At 36.4% G+C, this 24,531-nt stretch overlaps 1 protein-coding gene across 1 annotated transcript in view; it reads left to right on the forward strand.

Moving 5' to 3' along the window:
* Positions 1-3,182: 3,182 nt before the first annotated feature.
* The window catches only part of LOC108760629 (E3 ubiquitin-protein ligase RNF220), a 156,858-nt gene continuing 135,509 nt past the window's right edge, over positions 3,183-24,531 (forward strand). Inside the window, exons 1-3 of the mRNA XM_018506686.1 lie at positions 3,183-3,338; positions 7,370-7,483; positions 10,673-11,080. Of these exons, the coding sequence (XP_018362188.1) occupies positions 3,273-3,338; positions 7,370-7,483; positions 10,673-11,080 (588 nt within the window). The 5' untranslated portion in view covers positions 3,183-3,272. The remainder of the gene's footprint in view (positions 3,339-7,369; positions 7,484-10,672; positions 11,081-24,531) is intronic.

The raw sequence follows: 24,531 nt of genomic DNA on the forward strand, positions 1-24,531 counted from the left end.
TACAATGTATTACTACATTTTTCTCTAATTGTTACCTGCATGAATAATCATCAGATATAAACATTAATGCAGATAACAGAAGAAATAAAAATATTTGTTATTCGTGCACATATATATATCTGAAATTAAATTTATAAATCGTCGAAATTTTGACAGTCACGCAAACTTCCATGTCAACAGTGATTTTTATATAATTTATTGTTAAATCTAGCGATATATATATATATATATACACGACTTATTCCCAGTTTTAACTATATGAAATATATATACCTTAAAGTTCTTAGTTTAATAGAGAGATTTGTTTTACATATTTTAAAAAACTAAATTAATTTTTAAAATTTTTTAGTTAAACGTATATGTAGATATACATGGGATCTGTTTTCGGTGGCTGAATTAGTGTATACTTTTGGAATCTAAAGATAAGTATATGTTTGACATTTGACAAAATCGAGAAAGAGTTCTAATGTAGGAATAAAAAACATTCTCATACTTTAAAGCTTTTATTATAATCTCAAATACTTAAAATTTACCACGGATTATTCGTAGAAACAAAGAGTACTATTTTTTGACCACAGAGAGCGCCACTCGTGTTATTTCACGATTCTCTGTCGGTCTGAGAATCAGTAAATATATTTTTTAGATTAGAGCATTGATTGATAAAGGCTGTTTATATAGGCAAGAAAATTTTCATATGATTACAAATAAGATGTTTATAACTACTATTCGAAAAGGAATGCCGTGAAAAATTGGTAAATAATATATTTCTACATCGTAGTGATAAATCGTTTCAGTGTAGGTGTCTTTTTAATTTATATTTTTAACAATAATTCATCTGGAATTTGTTAATTTTTCGATATTTATTAAAATATTCTTTAAAATTGATTGGGTAATTAAATTTTCTATACTTTCTAATTTCTTCATCATCCACTAGATGTCGTATTCAGTCTATCAAGTTATTAAAAATTGAAGAAAGAAATTTTCTGGTTTTGAATTTTAATTGACTAGTATGGAAACGATTGATAGCGATATTTCTTTGTATTAATTAACGGATATTAATGGCTCAAGTATTGTTATGATTATTAGTTTACTGATTAATTATTGGTAGTTGTTTTACGAATGCAATTCATAGTTTGGAAATATGAATCCTGAAGCCGCGCGCGTGTGCATTCAGTAATATTAGATAGGACAATTAAATTAATTAATTACATGCACGAAACTCGAAAAGGTTTCACCATCGTACATATTTAATAATTCTTTAAGAATTGGATCGTAAATTAATTAATAGCAAATTAATTATTTCTGGTAACTCATCTTTAAATATCGGTTAAATATATCTCGGCTTTTCTTTAGAAAATTGTCTTTTTTTTAAATAAAAACTATATAAAGCCAATCGTTTGTGATTCTTGAAGTACTGTATCACTTTAAATTGACATTTATACATTCCTTTGCAAAATTTTTACGAAACATATATAAAACAATTTTATATTTAAAAATTAATGTTATTTTGTTTTATTTTCAGATTACTGATGTGACCTTTTCTCTGCCTTTTTTCCCCATTGTGCTTTCATCTGTGTATTTTATTCTTACATATATCTGATTCAAATCAAAATCATAGACTAATAAAATTTTGGAATATAGAAAATCCTTATAAATTGTAACTTTGTATCGAAGGTAGGTATATGATATTCCTTTTAATATAAAAAAAAAAACAAATTAACAAACGGTAATGCATATAATACTATTTGATTATGGAATATGAAATAATAATTGTTAGTACAAAGTAGTCAGTGTATAACCAGAACATCAATTTGTACTACATCAATTCAAACATAGGTTATTACAATACAATAAACAGTTAAAAAGTTTTTAATGCTCCAAAATCCGCATAAAATGAAATACAAAATCTAAAAATATTGTATCTAGTCGCACTATGAATGTTTTCACAACGTGAATCGATAATCTTTCTAACAGCTTTGATTGAATAAAATCGCAGTTGCACGTATTCCACATTTTTTAATACAACACGGATTAAAGTGAAAATTTGCACGGTACTTTCGAAATCAAATACGGCTGTCTGATTCTAATTTTCTTATGTATATTCAGTGTTCACTGCTAACATATTCGAAATTGGAGTGACCACGGTTGGTGTCAATTCCACATAGCAGAATACGACTAAACGCTTCATCGAATTTCTTTGAAGTGGCATATGACAGGAGAACGCGTGAAAGCACCATCCAAATCGGAGCGCGCGTTCGCGGATAGAAAGATGAACGATGTTGCTGGGTGCGCGTTCGGTGCGCAATTGAGAGCTGCGGGAAGCGTCGCGCGTGGCTGCGCGGCGCGCGACTGCGCAAGTCGCGCATGCGCGAGGGAGGTCGAACGGGCAGTAGTCGCTACGGTGGCGCCAGTCATGGCGGCTGAAAAAAAAACCGCCACCGATCCCACGACTCGTGGGTAAGTACCCTCACACTCTACGCTCCAATCAGTCTGCACTCGCATGTCCACGAGGTTGCTCGCACGGGGCCTGGTGGCATCCTCTCTCTCTCTTTCTCTCTCTCCCCCTCTCTGTCTCTCTTTCTCGTTTCGTCCGCTCGTACTCCTGTTCTATCATATTCTCTGTCTCGCTCTTCCTCCCCCCCCTCTCTCAATTACCGTCTGTTTGTCTATCTCTCTCGCTCTTTCATTCACCTGACTCTTAACGCGAGCAGTGCGTTACACAGCACGGGGGTGATACCGGTCGCCAGTCGAGGTACTGGTCGCGGACACCGCAGCCGTGGTTGAGGTTAGGTCGACGTCGATCAGTCGGCCGTAGTGGCGGGACGCGGCGCGGCGCGGCGGATTTGAATTTTCGAACCCACCGGTTACCCGCGCCCCGTGTTTACGCTGCTCCACCGGGTGCCGCAGATCCATTCGCGCGCGCGTCGCGATCGGAGGGATCGTCATCGCCGTCGTTCTTTTCCTGCCGGACGGTTGCAGACCGAGTTTGTGATTATCGTCATCCACGATAACCGGGCGCATTACGTTACGCGCGCTTGCAGATTAGACCGACGAGCGTTTTGTCGAAACGAACGGAAACGCTCTGTGAGGACGATGCGCCGCGAGTTTTTAACGTCATCACCATCGCCGCCACCGCCGTCGTCGTCGTCGTCGTCGTCGTCGTCGTCGTCGTCGTTGTTGACATTGTTATTGTCGCCGAGGTCGTCGCATTCGCGTCTGGTGGAAACGCGCAGCGACGGAGACAAGCAGCGGGCCCTGTGAGGTTTCTGTGAATGTTCTCGGACAGCCGCGTGCCGCGGCTAGCCGCGCATCAGTTTCTCAGTGCACACGAGGAAAACGTATGCGTGCTGGTGATCAACATGTCTATTCTTGCGCCCGGAAGCGCCACGCGAATTCCGCTCGGTTCCGCGTCTATCGTATATCGTGTCGTGTCGCGTCGTCGTCGTCCAAGTCGAAGTCGAATTCACGTCGCGTCGCTCGGACAATGAGAACGTCGTGGCTGCAGAATATGCTCCAACCCGTCGCTCCGAGAGCGGAGCGTTCACGCGATTATCTCGCGAGTCTTGCACACTTTCTTCGGAACGCAACTGCTGTAGCGAACGTAGACGTAACGCACATTCTACAATAAGTCGTTATTTAATCCTCCATGGTTCAACCGAGACTTTGAAGATCCAGGCGAATTTTCAATCATTCTTCCTCAAATTCGGACACGTACAAAGAAAGTGAAAATCGTTTCGGATCATACGTGAGCAGTTTAATGAGTCAATGATTCTGTAAAAGGAGACTATGTTGAAAAATAAGTCGAATTTTGATATACAAAAATTTAAAAAAAGTCACTTATTAAACTATCCTCGTAGCATTGTAAAATTGTATTTTTGAATGTTGTGAAACAGCGTGATTTTTTTTTTAATTTTTTAGATCTCAAAAACCTTTTAAAAAACATAATTAGTGATCCGGTTGGACTAAGAAAGCAGTGAAAAAAACATGTTGGAGGGTTAAGCTTCAAGTCTTAAGCCGTAAAAAATTGATTGGTCACAGTCCAATGTGAAAAGAATAATTGACTACGATTAGTCCATTTTTTACGGTTTAAGACTTAAGCATAGGCAATAGCTTATTGTAGAAAGCCTTTAAGAAGACTGCATTTCTATGAAGTTGTCATTCGATTTAGGGAGAGTAATGTGTAGCTTAAATCATATATAGTGTTCTCTTTCTTTTTCTCTCTCTAAAATATTGAGTTGATTTTATCCATTATATTGCAAATTAAATCTGTTAGACACAATAATCAGTGTCGGTTTATGATGGTATGAACTTTTTACTTATATTCGTTAGAGCCTTCAATATATTAATATTGTCTGAAATATTGAAGAGAAATTCAGATATGATTACCAACATTGCGTTCTCTTTCTAAATCGAGCACAGATGTTACAATCAGGGAATGTGCAGTCTACTTTTCTACGTCTATGGTAGCGAAAGTGCCTTGCGTTAATAACGATGAGAATGTTGTCGATTCTTGTACGAGACAAGTGAATTTTATTACGCACAAAGTTTCACTTTTTTGCCTCAGAAAAGAAACGCTATCGATAAAAGTGACATAGAATAATTGCAGTGAAAATGAAAATTGTTAGATTGTCGCGTAGAAGCTAGGAATTTATCTGCGTGTATCATTATTCGAACGTTGATATTTGAACGTTTTTACATTAATTTCTTAACGTTATTTGTATTGGCTGATTAGATAACGTTACAGATATTGACAGCTGCCAACCGACTGTTTTATGAACGATTGACAAGGGGCTTTTGTCTCTTTAATGTGAGTAACGAAACTTCGTACTTTAACAAAATTTTCAAATATGTAATCTATATTATCGAATTATTACTGCATTTTAAAGCAGAGTATAGAGATAACGTCAGAAGTTTATAGACGCGGTAAACGTTTTGCAAGTCGGGAACATGAAATTCTGCAGACGTATTGCGTAAGTGCATTTGAATATGCACAAAAGATAAAAGGATTTGTGTATGAAGTGTACTCGAGACTTGGTCGCCCAAAATAACGTTTTGAACTAGTTGTCAATCCGATTATCTTTAGCTATTTTATATAAAATTATAAGATGGGGATACATCATTTATTTAAATAATATTTGAATAAATGAAGGCTTTAATATTTTCATCATAAATTGCTAACAGACTGATAAAGTCAATTACGATTATTATATCACATTGATTGTAATTAATCCTTTTTCCTTTCATCTTTACATTATTAAGCAATTTAGAGAATTATTTGTAATACTTGAGCGATGCAGAAATACACGAAAGTAATTTTTTGATACTTAATTTCTTAAATATTTTGTTATTCTTGATTTGGATTTTTTATTATTTTTGATTTTTGATTGTAATTTTGAAATAAAAATTAATTGATAGAGAAACAGTAATTAAAGCCTTATTAGTTTTTTGTCAATTGTTCATGAAATTGTGCACATCAAGCTTTCGATTCGATTGCTATTTCTAAAAATGAGATTTTACATGAATTTTTCGAAATATTCACCATTTTTCATTACTACTAATATTTCTCGCACGTGATTTTCTATCGAGCGCGAGTATCGTTCAATCGTTGTCGCGAAAGCGAAGCCGATCTGGCATCGATCGATGCAATTACTCGCGGATCGAATTCGATAGCTTTCAGGTTGAAAGGTTAGAAGTAGCAGAAATTGTCGGCAGATCGACACCCGATCCAACACCGGTGATTAATTGACAATCACGATAATTAATGATACACGCGGTATACCGCGATCTCGTGCCACGACACGCTGATGTATTCTATTAAATCGCGTTTTGTGGAAGAAAATATCGAGTGAGTTATGAGCAGATTTGCTCGGATTTATTCATTTTTGAGGGACAATTGCAGCAACTGTCACAACATTTGAGATTGTTAAATATTTTCGTTTAAATGACTTGATTTTTTAAGCATTGTCCATTTACTACTTTAAATGACACATTTGTCATTTTTGATCTACAGAAGTTTATACAGCTAAATAAATAGAGAGATTTTAACATATTAATAATTTAAGAATTTAGATGCTCTAAATACTCAATTTAAATTACATATTGTAATCAAAAGTTTAAAGTCAGGTATTCTGAGAATTGATAATAGTTTAAGACTTTAAAATTTAATTAAGATAATGAAGTTTTTCTTATGTGAGTTTCAAATTTAGCTACAATAACTGTTCTAAAAGAATGAACGAATTGAGATCTTTCATTAGATTTCAACAAGATCTTTCTATCTCAGAGTATAATTTGACGATATGCGAGTTCTATAATAATGGCAATTGTTTTAATATTATTGAAACTTCAAAAGTAATAAATGTAATAAATTGAAAAAATTGTGATATAATTACCACAAATTGTACAGTTTCCAACATGATTGTAGAGAATGCTGTTGGTTGCTGGACTTACCTGACTATTCCATAATTAATTAAACTGTTTTATGTACGAGAAGTGCTAATATGAAATTGATAAAATTATAATTTCATTCCGATAGGAAACACGACATAATTCTCGATGTAATTAATGCGCCACGACGTAATCCTCATTGACGAGCCGAGCTAATTTATTGAACTCACTTTTCGATCGATGACCTCTTATATCCAATTTTGCGCATTCTTAAATTGTAAAATCCGAATTGTTTGAATTGCAATTTTAAAAGCAAAATACGTCAGAATAAAAAAATCAGGAATGGAAATTAACAAAAGAAAAGTTCAGAATGTACGTACCATTTTTAATCCATCATATGCATTCTTTGAATTTAAGCGTTCTTTAATATTATCACGTGTAAATTTTAATACACAATTTTACACAGTTTTTATGGATTAATAATTCTTTTATTAATGATTTATTAAAAATAAATTTTCAATTTTTGACAGCCTGTTAGAAAAAATAATTCAACAATTATCAAGACATCGAATGCCTAATTGATAAATGCCTAAAATAATTTCTTGTTGGATTATATCTTCTTTGAGAAAGCTTTGAGAAAAACATGTGCTCTTATACGAAATTTATGGAAAAATTAAGAGAAAAAATAAAATTAAAAATTCATCGATCGAGAAATAAGCATAAATCGCGCATAGTCTATTCATTATCATCATAACTATGAAAATTGTAAAGGTTAGATTAATTCATAAATTTAATTAACAATTCATAACTGATTAGCCAATATAAACGCGATCGATGAGGTATGTCCGATCATCGCGGTCGCGTTTCCGAAATTCCGAGTTTACGCGAAATTCTCTTCGAGTCTTGCGTTGCCGAGCGTATTTAGAATAGAAAAACGATGAATCGACGAGGTACGGATAGGAAGAAAACGACGTATATGTTTTAGATGGATAATTCTGCGTACGTACCGAATCACCTACCGCCGCCGTCTTTGGTCGTGTTCTCGCAGGCCGGAGGGCTGCCTGAGGCCTTGAGAATGCAAAGACCATTCAATCCACAAGTTAGTGTCCCATTGTCCTTACCCTTACGCCTATAAGCCTTTGCATCAGCTTGTTGCATTTACGCGATTGCGTTGCGTGCGTTTCGCTTACCTGCAACGCGTCAAAAACGTATTTTAACCCTTTGTCTCTCTGATAAAGATTTCGATTTTCTTCTGTTCTAAGATTCTCATGTTTTTATAAAGAAGAAAATGTGATTATATATAAATGTATATAAACTTGATTACTCGAGACATATTTAATTTGGATTGGACTCTGATATATCTTTACGTATCGTGAATTGCGTGTTCAGTTAGACGTTGCATAATCGTGTAAAATTTATATTTGTGTGATTTTTTAACTATTAAAATCGACGAAAGAGTAAGATTTATTGGAGAACTATATTGGAGGGTTAAATCACTTTCACGCTTGCATCACGTAGAACGAAACTGCACTGCGGTAATTCGAGCGTATCGTATTTGACGGTAACATACGTCACTATTTGGCGGAAAAGTAACTTGAAATATGTACAAAATAAACAAAAAACAAAAAAATAATTGTTGGCATTGATTTCATTGAGCCTGTTGGACTGCTCGAGTTACTTTCATCTCGCTTTGCATATCTATGCCGCTTTTATATACGGGAGTACTAATTAATGCACGCAATGAATAGAAATTTGATTGTATGCGTGTGTATAAATGTGAATGCTCAAATAACAGTTAGTATCAAGTCAATGATGCGCAACTTTCTTCCATCGGACAAATTGTTGCCTTGTTTTAGGTGTAATGTCTGTTTATCGACAATCATTATAAAATGGAAAGAGTATAATTAAGAAATATAAATGTAAATAAAAAAATTATAGCGCGTCAAGCAGTTGTTTTTATACTATTAAAAGTAGAAATATACCATACAAATTAGAGAAACACGTAGATTGTGCATCATTGACGTACAGAGTGTAAGCATTAATAAAAAAAGAAAAATAAAATGGTAACCAGTGAAATAGTAAGTATTTTTACACGATCAACGATCTGTGACATTTGGAATTAATTATATAAATATTATGTTCATGGAGCGCAGCTGCGAATTATTTTATATAATTCTAAAAGAGAATCAATTCTTAAATTATACAATATTTATTTTATTATATTAAAATGTGACATCAACTTATGTAATTTTCTTACAGTTTTCAAATTTTATGTAACGTAATGAAAACGCGCGCGTATTGATAACAAATTACGAAAAATACCGTTATTAAACTTCCGATAATAACAAGACTCTTTTAAATACAATTTTATATCGCATACATTTTTATCTCATAACTGTGATTGCCGCAAATATTTAACGAACGAGCATCGCGGTTAATTATAAGCGTATTCCACAGCGTTTTTAAATGCTTGAATATTTTTCATACGTGCGGGACATCAATCGGGTCTGGATAACGCGTGCAGATGCGAAACGGTAGATACAGATAGTGATGGAATGAGGGAGATAGCGAGAGAATGGGTTGCATCAAAATTCAGCATCGTTAAAAAATGAGATAATTTTAGGGCGAACCTAATTGTGACGGCGTGGTGACAAAATACGCTCGCGTTTTACCGCTCGCGGTAGCGAGTGGGGGAAAAAAATAAAAGATTATTGCAAATATATGCAAGCGACGCGCGTCGCGCGACACCGATCGCGAAAAAAGGACCGGGGCCGCAATTAAAATAATAATGAATACCTAATAAATCACTGATTGGACCGCGGGCGCAAATATGCGAGTCGGCGGACGCGAACCTCATTTCCCTGTATAAAAGAATAATAAACTAATCGCGGCGTACTAATACCCGCGCGTGTAACTCATCGCCCGCGTCATTATCGGCCGAATGAAATGTTTATCCGGAAACCAGCTGTCCGTTCTCGCCGATGAAATCATTTCGTACTTCCGTTCCTCTTAGTCGCGTGGGATGACGATTGACGAGTAACACACTTTGCGCTTTTATAATTTAAGATGAATTTGATATTGAGCCATATAATATTTCTATATTAACTATCACAACAATATTCCAATTTGTGTTAAAGTCGATACTGTATTGTTGCAAATTTAAGTGAAAAGAAAATCGCCATAATCCTGAAATATCTAAAATAATAAAAGTAATGTGAATAATTTTTTTCAAAATCAAATCTTTTGGACCGCTACGAGATACTACAAATACAACAATATGTTTTCCTTTTATTTATTAATAAATTAAAAAAATAATTTTTTGAATATTTTTTTGAAGTACGACGTCATGAAGTACTTGTACGTAATTACACGTTGAAATATTCGCTTGTTACTCGCGTCATTACATTTTTCGACAAGTCTAGGCATATAGGAAATACAATGCACTGTTATTACTTGGCCACGTTTAATACGATCCGATAATTCTGGCATTATAAATGTTACAAAATCCAACGCGTAGATGCTTCAGCCGAGCATTCAGTATGCGGCTTAATAGACTCGTCAATCACGGCGAATTGAATGATACAACCGGTACACGGGAGGGGTGGTAGGGGACTATGGGGGAGAAGAGCTTCAGGTTTTGACGGATTATTATAACACAGTGGTTTCGCGTTATTAACAGTATACCACCACGCTGCTTTGATATTATATGCCATTCAGACGTAGCTGAAAGCGCGGAAATACCCTCATGCTGCAAATGAGCTATCGAATTACGCGATTCAAGCATTTTTTCCCTCGTCGCGTATACGTGAAATAAAGTTATCCTATCGAATTTGATAATATCAAGGCGGTTTCTCGAAACGGGAGTAAACGTCAAAATTTCTTTTATAAATGTCACTAATATTAATAGGAAATCAGAGGTTAAAGACATACGAGACTTATAACTGAATGTAAAAAAAGAGATTCATCATAAAATTTTATAGCGAAATAAAAAATATGAAAAGTCTATTTCATTAAATAAAGTTATTTGCAACATTTTAATATTTAAACATATCTATTATATAAATGTGTGTTGGAAATATCTCAAGACGAAATATCTTTGCTTAATTAATTAATTAACAACTGTAGTAACGCTGGCTTTAAGTTAACTAACTGAAAGAACTAACTTTTTATAAAATATATTACATTTTTATTTGACTAATCCCTACAATGCTAATCATATTAATGAGGCTCGAAAAATCATTCCGTTAGATCTTTTATCAATCCATTTTGTTTTCCATATGTTTTCCAGGTGACCGATTCGAAAGATCTGCAGGTGCCCTTCAGCACGGCGGCATCGCTGGGCTACGGGCTGCATCACATGCTGCATTTGCCGCCGCAATTCCTGCATCCGCTCGATCATAGACTGCCCTTCGGCGGCTTTCGGCCCTTGGTGCCGTCCGCGTTCGCGCCCCCCAGCAAGTGCCTCAAGGTCGAGACCGGGAACGGCACGGTGCCGGGGAACGGCGGCCTACCCAGCATCGGCTCGCTCTCGAGCATGTCGAATATGTTCTCGCCCACATCCCTACCGGGTGCCGGCGGGGGTACGGTGGACCGAATCGTGGTGCGACTCCCGATGAGGAAGACCGTGACGCCAACGCCACCCCAGGATCCGAGAACACTGAACGATCCACTCCGGAGGAGGGACGACCGTACAGACGTGAGTTCTATTATATGCATGTTTTTTGCTTTTTTTCTCACCGGATAATGATCAATATGATCAATAGAATCGATCTCACGTTTGCATTTTTCTTTAACATTTCTATTCTTTACATACCATTTTTCATTATGCTATCATATGTTCAATATTTAATCATTCGTATTGATCATTTCTGTTCTTTCTGTACGATTTTAATATCTTTCTTAACATTAATACGATTCTGTTCGTTGAACTTTGGCAATACATTAGTAAGATGTTATTCTGAGAAAAGCATAAAATTTCACTGAAATCTTTACGTCAACTCGTAAGATACCCCTATTGACGTAATCTCAAAGACAACCACACGGATTTTCTCCGTTTATCATAAACATTATCCCTGTTGAACAAACTCAGCTGCGTATTCAAAATTTTCAAAATATACCGCGGATATGTATCTTAAGAGATAAGGAAACACATGCCGTATTGTTTGAGAACGCTCGATCTTTCTCGAGTCGCGGGCGGCCGGGGTGGACAACCCGTATATTTTTTCGCGTTGACCCCGACGCACGGGTGGGTTAAAGCCGGCTACACCAGAAGCAGAATCATCGAGATTTGTATGCTTAATCTACCTAAGTCGTTTATTTGAGCCCCCGGCAACGTAACAGCTGTGCCACGGACAGCCCCGAAGAGATGCGTTCGCACGGAGGGCTTGTCCTTTCTCTCTCTCTCTCTCTGTCTCTCTTTCTCTGTGCGTTTGTTTATTTTTCGCCATTGTCTTAATTACCGAAAGATAGAGCCATCCATTTTTCCCCGGTCACGACGCCGTCGCCTGCTTTTTCCGTGCTCTCCAACGTATGGCTTCCTTCGGATTCGCATTGTTGAGATAACGGTAATTTAAATAATATAATACGCGCGATATAATATTTTTGAAAAATTCAAATCAGATTTGATTGAACTTGGAACAAATTGTCTAAAAAGATTATTATCTAGTGAAATATTTCATTTATCATTTCATTATGAAAGGAAATTGATTATTATTGCTACAAAATTTGATTGATATTTTTTAATTTACATTAATTTCTGATAACTTTATAAATTTTCTTGTGTCTTTCTGAGTGGGATAATCTGGTTTATTCCGTTTATGTAAACGGAAAACATCAAGTGTATGTGTGGGATCTGAAATAGCTTCTTTTATGATAATTTTTATAACTGTTACTGTTTTTAATAATTTTTTTTAAAAAATTATCAATGATTTTTTCATCCGTAATGTAAAAATAATTTCTCTCAAGATAAAAAAAACGGTCTGTGCGCTGAATCTAGCAACCTCGTGAGAAATCGTACATTTCTCCGTGCAAATTCACCGTCGCGGCGAAAAAGCGTACGATGGTCAGTTCGCTCGCTTTTCGTCGGCTAATTTTCGTTTGATTGCAAAAGAGGAAAGGGGTTGGAGGCGCACGAAAAGTCTCTCCCTTCTGTTCTTTTTCTTTCTCTTTTTTTTTTCTCGCTTAGTTCGGGGTGCAGAGATAACGATGCCCTTTGACCGCGTCGCGCGCACCGTACCGCTCGACGTTAGCGCGTTGCTAATTAGTTGATACCGACTTTGTGGCGATGCACGGCGTGTTGCGTTACGCAACAGGGGACAGTCATTGCGGAAAATTACTCGCATGATTGAGAGCGAAGAGTCAATTTTAATTACGGAAAACGCTGTATGAGTTTTTTAAAAATTATACAACCACTCTCTCTCTCTCTCTTTCTTACACTAATTATTTGAATAGGTTTTAAATTTTAAGGAACAAAATATTTTTCATTGTTGGATTAAATCTCTTGTTATTTAGAAATTCCTTTGATGTATTAAAATTTATTGCTAATCGTGATTTGTGATGTGCCGGAGATATTATTAATATATTGTTTGATGTATCTCAAACGTCGACGCTGTTATGCGAATTGGCCGCGTATACGTACCTATTTTATACTCCATATATAGTGTGGTATTTTCATTATACACTCACGTCCTTTTTGAACCGCTCCGTGAAGGGTGCATATAGAGACGCGGTTGACATACGCTCGTGCCCGTGCTTCATCGCTATTTATGGCAAATAATCATACGCGACTGTATCGTGCAATTTACATTGCGTTTGTTTGACTCTAATGGCGCGGCAAAAATATCAAGTTAATATTGATTCGCGTCTGTAATGCGTGTGTTTGGCCGCATCCACTAGTTGCTATAATCGCCTATCATCATTTCAATAATCGTTATCATTTCGAAATTTTATAATATTATTATATGTGTAGAGTAGAAAAAAATTCACAATATACGTTCCTGCGAGATTAGTGCAGTCTCTACAATTTCGTAATAATTTTATAATAGTTATAGAATAATTCTAATTTCTTAATATCTTCTTAAAATGTGATGGTTACACAGACGAAAAATTTGTGTTAATTTAAAAAGAATTTACACAGAAAACGTAACACAGACACAAGTTGTAAGCAATCATATTTCTTTATCAAAATTAATATTTGTAATATGTTAAATTAACATGTTTCAATAAATTTAACATTTATAATGTGTCGCATTAGCACATTTTATTTGTTTATCTCGTATGTATAGAATTTACATTTTATAAAACATTTTAATGTTATTTGATCACTTAAATTGCTCATAAATTATCTTAGTTTAATTTTAAGAAATGTTGAACATGAATTTAATACAAAATATTCAAATAACACAATCGTATTATGTTAAATTAACATTCGGATATACTAAAAATTTGACACCAAATTTTAACCAAATTTGGACTTAAATGGACCGTAACACAAATATACAGAATGTTTTTTTTACTGTGTACATTATTTACATTTGAATATGTTGTAATGAGATTTATTATTAGAAAACTTATTGTTATAAAACACGAAACAATATAATTAATTTTTCAATCGCTGTTACTGACAGCGATTGTTAGATTCTGTCAGTAACTTTTGACGATTAGAAGTCGAAATAAAATTGCAAATCGGTCTGTAATCAGTTCGCCGTCGGTGCGGAGAATATCGGCGAGCAAGTAATATACGCATTGTATCGCTCGCACATCATACCCGCGAACGCATGTACAGCCGTTGCATCGGGGGGGATATGCGGTGTTTGGTTCGTAGCCGGGGATTGGAGTGTACAATCGTACCGTTTGGCAGCCTGTTTGAATGTTTTGCGACGAGTTTATTCGAGTTATCAATTTCCTGGCAAATATCTGCATTTCCGCACACCCACATATTCTCCCTCTGTCGTTCTTCCCCTGCCAATGTGTATCGTGCAGTCGCATTGTGTAACTGTAGATTTCCCAAAGATGCAAACTAAACCTATCCATGAACCAACAATGGTAGATATACATAGGGAAAAGAAAAAAGTACTTTTGTTCAGGAGAATACCTCTATTTTTTTACATATTAATCCGAGTTTTCTTCCCCATCCCCCTCCTGCTTCTTTCTACACGTGCAAATAAAACAAGTAGCAATAAATTTAGACGAAATTACAAGAAATATAAAAATAACAAAAGTGTCTAAATAAAAAAAGTGTCAAAGTTAATATATAATGAAGAAATTAACTTATGCCTGCTTCCACCAATATAGATTAAATTTAATTTCTATTCAACTTACTCTTAATTTTTTTTTATTCTTAGAATTAGAAAAAGATTAAGAATTAATCGAATCAAGATTAAAGTTAAGTATTATTCGTTAAAATGAGAATTATGTGTAGATATTATTGCAGTAACTCTGAACCATCGTGCATTTGAAAAATATTATGTAGAAGTATTTTGTTTTTGGTATATATCTGAATTAATATGTTTTCAGTATTTGTTTCGTTGCCATTTTAATTACATTTTGGAATTTGCAATCCTTATATGGCATAAATCAAAATTGTATTCATATATGAAATGCATATGCGACATAAATAGTAACGAAATATTTTAAAGTCGAAACGATATAAAGGGTCATCCAAAATCATTGATAATTCCGAAAAAATATCAAAGCTTCGACATGCGTGGTCGCTTTAAAACGGGTACTTTTCCATATGTAAAAGCGTAGGGGCGCGGCATGGACGGACCGAAGGGCCACGTGTGTATTAGCGCGTTATCCGTACGTGTATTTTTTTTTTACACACGCATAAATACGCAGCAGTAATATAACATAGGGACCCCGCTCGTCTCGACGGTCATGAAATGGCGAACGTAAACCGGAAGCGTCGTGATTTTTAGTCCGCCGCGAATGTATAACGTTTTTTTTTTCAGTTTTGCGTATTTATGTTCGCGCAATTTTCCACGAATCTCACACTGAGAATTGTTTCCACGCATGCTGTTGAAAACGTGTAATGAAATTACAGACCAGAAATTCTTGAAAGAAATGAGGTGAAATTACCTGCACCAGACTTATCAATTCATTGTATTTCTAATTTTTGATAATCTATTTTTTAATAATTGATATTTATACATGTAGTGATTAATCGAATGATAATAATAGATATTTGTAATGGTCTTTTTTATATATATATATATAAATTGTTTTTTAAGCATCGAAACGGAAAGTATTCGTTTAATGAAATTTATTACGGTACAGGTATAAAAGTTTTGGTAAATATTATTAGATTTTTCTTAGAAATAATTTTATAGAAATTTTATGTGAATAGTAACTAGATAATTCTTTAATATATGGATATGCTTGGTTATGTTAGACGTAGCTGTATAGAATTATGTTAGAAATGAAAAAGTTAATAACATAATCCTCGAAGAAATGAAAGATTAATATTAAAGTAAGTATAATGTAATGAAACTCTGTTACAAGAGTTTTTCTATTCTTATATACGATGCAATGAATAATAAAATAGAAGTCATTTCTTTTAAGCAACATTCCGCATAAATATATGCATAAAAAATGTATTGCTAGCAGTGAAGTGAGTTAAAAAAATGATGGAAGTGCGAAGTGTTAAAAGAGTAAAAATGCGACGCACATTTGCATCGGATATTTACGTAAATTATTGCTTCTTGAGGAAAGCAGTTAATATCACGTTAGTTACGACTATGTCGTACGTCACAGGTAAAAGCCCATATAAACGTCAGTTACGTCAATCATTCTTTAATGGGAATGAATTTTCGTCGACCGAGGCTAAATCACTATTGGCCAATAACGTTTACCGTTAACAAAACACCGCATACGTCAGTACTGAATTGATGTACCACTTCGCCAATGAGATGTAGTATAAATACTCGCAGACGTGATGCTGCAACTATGTTAAGCAATCGAGCGAGCGGGTAAAATCGAGTTTGCATGTAACGTGCGTAATTACTATAGCAGTAAATCGATTGGAAATTAATGTCTCTTCGATTCGTCTATTGGATATTCTAAATACTAACGAATTTTATCAAAACACACTGTATACGCATAAACGGGAAGCAATTTCCGTAAATACAAAATTAAATATTTCCTTATACAATATTAATATTATATTTACCTTACGTTTGTCAATTTTATCTTAAATTATATACATAATCCTCAAATTTTCTTTCGTGTTTCTATTTCTTCATTATTTTGAATGATAATTTATTACACACAAAGATAGCATTACATGTGTATTATGTAGAACGGATGCAGTTTATCGTAAAAATACTTTTTCATAAAATAATTGTAATATTTTTGACGATGTATTTTCCTCACAAATGACTGCTGCTCGAACACGTTCGCCAGTAGTGCGCATGTAGACGTTTCCCTCATTTGTATTCTTAGGGCGAGCCGCGAGCCAGCACCCACGATTTACTATCACGTCGTACGAATTATTTAGTAATCAAATTTCGCCCGCTTACCGAGGCTTCGACGGCGCGGCGGCACAGAAGGGTGGTCGCGTCGTTGGCCGCTTTTACGATGATTTCTCTATTTTACGGTGGCTGCGTGAGAAGACCATTAGGCAACCGTCGAGATTTGGTGTAAACGTGCCACGAAAACCATTTAAATTCATGCTTTTTCTCGAAAAATCATCGTCGAAATATGCGGAAAAGATAATAGAAGAATATCACCTGATTTTCACTAAAAATATACTTAAAAAGACGTACTATATAAACGAATACTTTGGATTGAAAAAATATAAAAATATGAAATAATTAAGAAAAAATTAAGAGATGAGTGATAATCTTAGTCTTAAGTTTCAAGATTCTTGAGTCCTTTATCTTGAATTTATTTATATAGATCTCCGTCTTTCTAGATACATATTATGTAATACTTTTTATAAAAATGCAGCAATTTTATATCGATTTATGCGATTTTTCGAAGATGCGTTGTTACATCGTTACATCTCGGCTTTCAGCAGCTTTTAAAAGAGATGAGTGGAATTTGCTCGCCGATAATATGTGTTTCGTTATTTTCGTTATTAAAAAAGAATTTCATAGCTGATATCGCGACCCAGATAACTCGGCACCGAGCATGGTTGAACCAACAATTCGTTACCGCGGATTATCCAGCTGTCCGTGTCGAGAAAAGGCGAGTAACGCGAAACTCATTATGATGCAGGAATAACGAGCCGCAGTATAGATTACCGGATTACAAACGAACTGGAATTATTGAATTACAAATGATTCCTCCGATTCCTCCTCCCATGTTACGCCCGATATTTTGTTTCTTCGTTATTATTTTAAGATATGACTTTTCGCATTGGCATTGCATTTAATTTCCACTCATGCATACGAATCCTATCGATGCAAATATGATTTCAAGATGAAATCCATTTTACTTGTTATTCCCCATGGCGATTACTATATAATCGTCTTCAGAATTTACGAAACTTATTTATTGATGATAATTAGAAGCGAGCGTCTGTCGTGAAATACAAAAATTATTGTTACATGAGGAAACAATTGTTAATCGTATTTAGAATTGATTTCTTTTGGAATGTTCTATGAAAAATTTTAATTAATAATTGAGATATCATTTTTAAAATAAAATAAAATTATGAAATTCTGTTCCGTCATTTGCACAACCCAAATTCCAGGCATAGATTGCGAACGATGCGTATATACACCCTCTCGAGTGCGACCGACGGCCGGCCCTTTGCGACTCGCTCGAATCGATGGATCGAAGCGCGTAAAAACAGACGAACTGCCCGTCTGTGACCCATATTACTTGGAAAATTTTTAATTGCATTTTTTTCCATCGACAAAGAGGGCCAACGCGGTGTGCCTTACGGGTCGCGTCGCATCCATCGCGTTCGTTTGTATTCGACGGGAGCTGTTCGCGAACGAATGGCGACATTGCGAACGGACGCGCCACCTCGACGCGACCAATTACCAATCACTCTCGCGGAACAATAAAGCAAAACCGTGGAAAAAAATTCCCGTCAAAAGTATCGCGTTTCATATGCACCTAGCGCGTCCCCGCGGAGCTCGCGGTGGCGTATAACTGTCGCGCACCAAAATAAAATTAAAAACTGAATGCTGCGGGAAAAAACGCCCTGTCGCGTTGCTTTCCTTTGTGTGTTTACGAAAGAAATATTCAACACTCTCGCTTTTGATTCTCGAATGACTCGGAATTTTATCTTTATCGTATCACATGTCCCTCGAAAGTGACGTAAGTGCAGTTTTGGAATACCGAATAGAGTATATCATCTGACATTTTCACTTTGTGAAAGCGATAACAAAAATTCTTTTCGTAGATATCAAGTGACCAAAAGTGACTGTTGATGACTCATTTAAAGAGTTTTATTTTCTCGACATAATTTTCGTTTTATTACCCGAGAGTCACTCTTTCCGTTGCGTCACACATACTATCAATTTAATGGCGCGATAATGTCTAGTGGAGTTAATTCACGGATGTGGGTTCAGTGGAATGGTCCGGCGCAATATTAGATAACACCACTCTACATATATGGCCATCGATCCAACTTCAAAGTCGGTTATTTTCATTCGAATGCTATAAGTATACTTATCGCTTCTATTTACTATTCTCATTAATAATATTAGCGTATTTATTAATAGCAGCTAATAATTTGCTTCTCAGAAACATTAAACTGGACAGGACATATAGAACAGATATAAAACGAATTTTTAAAATTGAGCTAAGAGAGAGAGGAGAGCAGAAGCGAATGCAAAGCAGCCCGTAATCGATCTTACGGAGGTATTTAACTCGGAGAGATGAGTCAAGGGGAAGAGGTGAGTTTCGCGTAAAAAGCGGAGATAGGATGAAGAGTAGAGAGAAAGGAAGGAGGACGCTATTCATCACCGAGTGGTCCGAGAGTGGTGCAACTGCAACTGCGGCGACGTCGAGTTCGCCGCGCCTCCACGCGCGCACAGTCGCTGTAGAAAGGTGGAAGAAGCAGATTGAGGGATGGTGGGAAGGGATAGGGGCAATAGAGATGGCAGAGTACTGGCAGTGTCGTAGCAGGGAGCTAAAATAACTGAGATACTGGCTGTATCCTCCTTCTCCTCCTCCTCACGACTGCAACTAGCTAGGCGGAGCTCGCGGACCGAGCTCTATATAACAGCTGCATTGCATTGGGCACCTAGACACCCCTCCGCCTGCATTCTTGCGCAATAGAAACGATCTTCGCATCTTTCGCCCTCTGCTGCCTCTTCCTTTCTCTTTTTATCTTTTTATACATGCTGTGCATGTGCAACCCAACCCTGTGACTTATACGTAGTGTCCGTAAAAAGGTGCACAGTACGGTAGTAGGGTTTATCCTTAAAGCAGTTTGCGGGCTCCATTTTTCTTTAGTGGACACTTAATTTCAAAAGTGACTGGTTGTTATGAATATTTTTTATTTTCGATAATCGTACGACATTCTTTTTCATTACTTGTAAGTAATTATTGACTATGGAATGTAGTTCAATATAAAATAATTATGAGATAATATGTACATATAGCTCTGTCACGTCAGAATATTTGCCAGTACAGGCAATGTATAAAATAGAATATTAAAATAGTAAACGATTCGCGCGCTCTGTAAGAAATATTTAATTTTTGTGCAAGCGTTTATATTTCTCAATACATCTCTGATTTTGAGAGATAGAACAATTCTATCTTTTCAAGTGAATTCAAAATCACTTTTTTCTGAACGTTTAATTCTTCCTTATTTCCGCCATTTATATTTTTATATCTTTTTTTACTTAAAATATTCAAATTTTTTATAAATAAAGTTTATACGTTAATCTGAAACAAAGTTTCTTCTTATCAATACAGTTAATATGAAATAAAATGACATTAATGGACCTTAATTACTATAAGACCGAATCTTCTTTCGAAACTCATTCCTTGTAATAAACCGTAATCTTCGTATGTCAGTAATAAAATCTTGGCTCTGTTTCTGTCTCAGATATATGTATAGATACGTGACCCTGTGCATTCATCACTTTTCTCGCCGTCAGGTCGACGAACTCCCTCTTCCGATTGTTACCATCCCCACGATTGTTTCACCTTTTCCTCTTAGCTATCCAGTCGATGTCGTATCTTTCTCTTTTTATCCTCTCTGCGAGAAATGCGGATACTTTGTTCGTGAGAGGGGGTTACTGATTTCCTCGCGAGTGTGTGTGTGTGGTTGGTAATTCTCTCTTCCGTCTTCCGTCTTTTATCCCGTCGTTTCCGCGCTCGTTTAACGATCTGGTTCGCGCTGCTAGAAATAGAAGCTCCGCCTCCTAGACCAGAAGCCGAAGGCTGAATGAGAGAGAAAGAGGTAGGAAGAGAGAGGAAGTATGAGTTAAAGAGAAAGAGAGACAGAGAGGTATCCTCCTCCGCAACCGTGGGAGGACGAGACTCCTTGCGAAGCCCTGGGCGTGGTGAGGGAGGAGCTTCCTATACTGTATACGAACTCGTTTATATCCAACAACGACGGGAGCTTCTACGGTCGGATGCAGCCGACGTTGGCGTCGACGTCGCCGAGATCGTCGGGATCACGACGTAGAGTTTTGCGTTCGCCAAAACTGTCCACCGTTGTGTTTAATATCTCCATTGAATATTTTTCGATTATTTCGAAATTATTATAATGCAAAATAAATTTTAATCTTATGCGAGAATTTCGGTTTTTATTGACTATCTAGTTACTATCATCATTATCCACTGTGTATCATCTGTATATCATGCTTTTTGAATTATACGCAGAAAATACGGTGGATAATGATATTAGCATTGTTACTTATGTTTTCAATTAGAAAATTATTATGGAGAGAAACTACCACGTGTACGTATATATGAAGGCAACTGATATCTTGCGAATATATATATATATTTATAAATATACTCAAGTAAACGTACAATGGATTTGACTATATCACAGGTGAATTCTGTACATCAGTTACATTCGCGCAGAACAATGAAACGTACAAGCTCGAAATAATTTTAATCAAAGACGTTAATTTCAATTTATGATTCACGGCGGATTCGACTGGGCTTTAACATAATTTAATGAAATTCGGTGCTAATGCAACATATTTGGCATACGTATTCCGTCGGATGGAGTAGAGTTTCCCTGTAATTTTAATTAAAAGTATTGATTTAAATTCTACGTACTGCTACAATGGCTCTCCACATATTAATTCGATTCATTTAACGTGCGTCGTCAATTTTATTCCCATCGAGTAGTCTGTAATTGTAATGCAGTCGCGAGATATCTTTTTTAGACGAACTCCGATTCCACGGACTTGCAGGAGGCACTTCTCGTGCGTTTAGGTAATTAATTTTTTTCCGCTTGCTGTCCGTTGCAGCTGCAAGAGTGTATACGTTGGTATATAGAGAAGATAAAATTTGCGTAGGATCTGCCAATCTCGTGTAACTTGATGAACACGAGACTTCGTAATGAATGTAACGAAGAGGGTTAATTTAGATTCGCAGTGAATATGACCGAATTTCGAGCTTTATGAAATCTGGTAACGGCGTATGTATGATTAATGTACGATTTGATTAAAATTTTATTTTACTTTGTATCAATCGTGATCTATCAATCTTTTTCAAAAGGGAAAGATATACTTTAGATAAAACAGCACATTTTTATTATTAGTGCCATAAAAATTTCGATCTGTTTAATCGAAACTGCATAAACTCAATTTTGCGATTATTGCCATAACTCTATCGCTTAGCAAAGCAAACGAAATATTTTATTCGCTCTCAAGTTTGTTTTAAATATCTTTTTTGCCTTTGTTTTATCGTTGAAAGAAATATATTTAGTGTCTTATTCGGCGCTTGAATGTACAATACATATGTTCTTTGCTTTCTGTTTCTTCCCTTTTTTGCCTCATGCCTTTTTCCTTCTCAGCGATCGTTTTATCGACAATCGCGTTTCTTTCGATATGTTTCTTGCCTCTTCCAAAGTTGGTCAACTTTATTTCGGGCAACAGAGAATGAAGAAACTAGATAAGAGAGGCAAAAAGGTAAGAAGTAAAAAGGAAGAAACAGGAGACAAAGGATATATCGTAGATTAGGCTTTAATTTCGTGATGTCACACGTCCTGTACGTACGATCGACGTGTCCGTTTACGTGACAATCGCACGAGCAACGACAAGAGAGAGGAGACGCAGGAAGGTGGTCGCTCGAAGGAGGGTTAAACTGTGCAGTTTGCCAATTTACCGCAGGCGTCGTCGGTAGGTACGTAGGTGCGCCATATCGTGCCAGGACACACGCCACGTTTAGCGGGCCGGGAGATGAAGTGCGCGAACGAACGAGATTCGGCGAGAGGCTGATGTGCGGTTGAGGAGATTAATATGCGCGCGAGGCTCGCGCGCGCCACCCCCCTTATCCTCATCCTTCACCCTCGTTTCACCCGTGTCCGCGGCTCTTGCGCCATCGTCGTTTTGCTCTTCTCTCCCTGCTCCCCGTCTCTCTCTCTCCCTCTGGTCGCACCCCCGCAGTCCCATTTGCGAGTGGCGGCGATATATACACACGTATAAATCCAACGGCGCGCACACGTGTACCTACGTATACCGCGGCCGGTCCCGGGCATTTAGTAATTTCTGTCACGAGCCGAACGTTCCGTTCGGAACGTCAACTCACGTGTAACTGCGGAGCGAATGGCTGCTCACGTATGCGTCGAGCTTAGCCGGCAACCGCGAGAAGAGGATGGCCTCTGCGAGAAAATTCGAGCGCATCGCGACGCTGATGGCCTCTAGCCGCCCTCGGGCCCGCCACGTTCGTGCAAATAGCCTGCGCGTGGAATATCGAAACTGTCATCTTACGCATAGTATAAGTATATGACATCCAATTCGACGTTTTTTCTTATATCAAAGTAGCTAAATGCTGTTTATATTGATATCAATATAGACGAAACTTTTCTCCTTTTAACATACGAATGAATTGGGTTGAGTTCTATAGTCATTTGAAACAAAATCTCTTTAAAAATATATTAACTTTATAAAAAAAAATTGTCATAAAGTTAATAATATTGATAGTCGAATATATTTGTAATTTATATTTATAACAGGCAGGTTTTTATCTTAAGTATTATCTTAAGAAAATAAATTCAAAGCTAAATTGAATTTTAGAAATTCAAAAGATCGAAAATGATGTTTTTGCTTGGTACAATATATTAATGGAGTCATATTTAGAATTTAAATCCTCTTAAGAGAATGTAAATCCTTCAGAAGCGTATTTTTGAATTTGTTATTTGCGTATTTAAAAACCGCTGTCTATTTTGCATCACTTAGTTTTTTTTTGTCCATTACATTAATTTGTCGCAATAAATTAATCGCGGATTTAAGAATATTATTAACATCAGATTGTTAATATTTTTATAAAGATGCTTGTTAGCATCATCAATTATATTGCTTGTCATTTAATAAGAGATATTACTACTCTGGTTCTACTTATGATTGCCTTTCAAGGCGGTAAAAAATTTCGGCGCGTGGTTTGCAAAATGTAGGTATATCTATAAATTCACACAGAAATATTTAAATAAAAAATATAGATTTAATAATAAAGCTAACATCCGCTTTACCGTTAAATCTATGTAGTGTTAAATTTAATCTAATTTGAATTCCTACATGCTCCTATTCAATTTAGTAGAAGCAGTGGCGATTTAAATTGGATGTTTGTCCGAATATAGGATTTCTCTTATTCGATTAGATTTATTCGATCCAAATTTGTATCATAATTGTCTGATTTATTGTGTCATAAGATGATTGAATGACGCCAGAAAAGCTACGCATGCGTGTGAACCATTTTTTTTCCGGAAAATTTGGGGAGAGCGAATCGCGGAACATTCTTGCTCGGGCATTCCGGAGGCATTCCGCGTGCATTCCGCAGAAGGGTTGAGAGGGCGAACGGCAGCAGCTAGTAGGACTGGTCGGTCATTCGACGGGGTGCAAAGAGCGGCAGAAATCACGCGTGCGGTTTTGCGGGCTGCGTTCCTAACCGCCGAACGCCGAAGTTCGGATTGAACTGTCACCATCAGCCCGTACGCCGCGACCGCGTGACGTATATTCGTTCGTAATAACTGCGGTCGACCAGTCGAGACACTCGGTAAAT

Source organism: Trachymyrmex cornetzi, unplaced genomic scaffold (genome assembly GCF_001594075.2).
Source record: "Trachymyrmex cornetzi isolate Tcor2-1 unplaced genomic scaffold, Tcor1.1 scaffold23, whole genome shotgun sequence".
NCBI classification, from domain to species: Eukaryota; Metazoa; Arthropoda; class Insecta; order Hymenoptera; family Formicidae; genus Trachymyrmex; species Trachymyrmex cornetzi.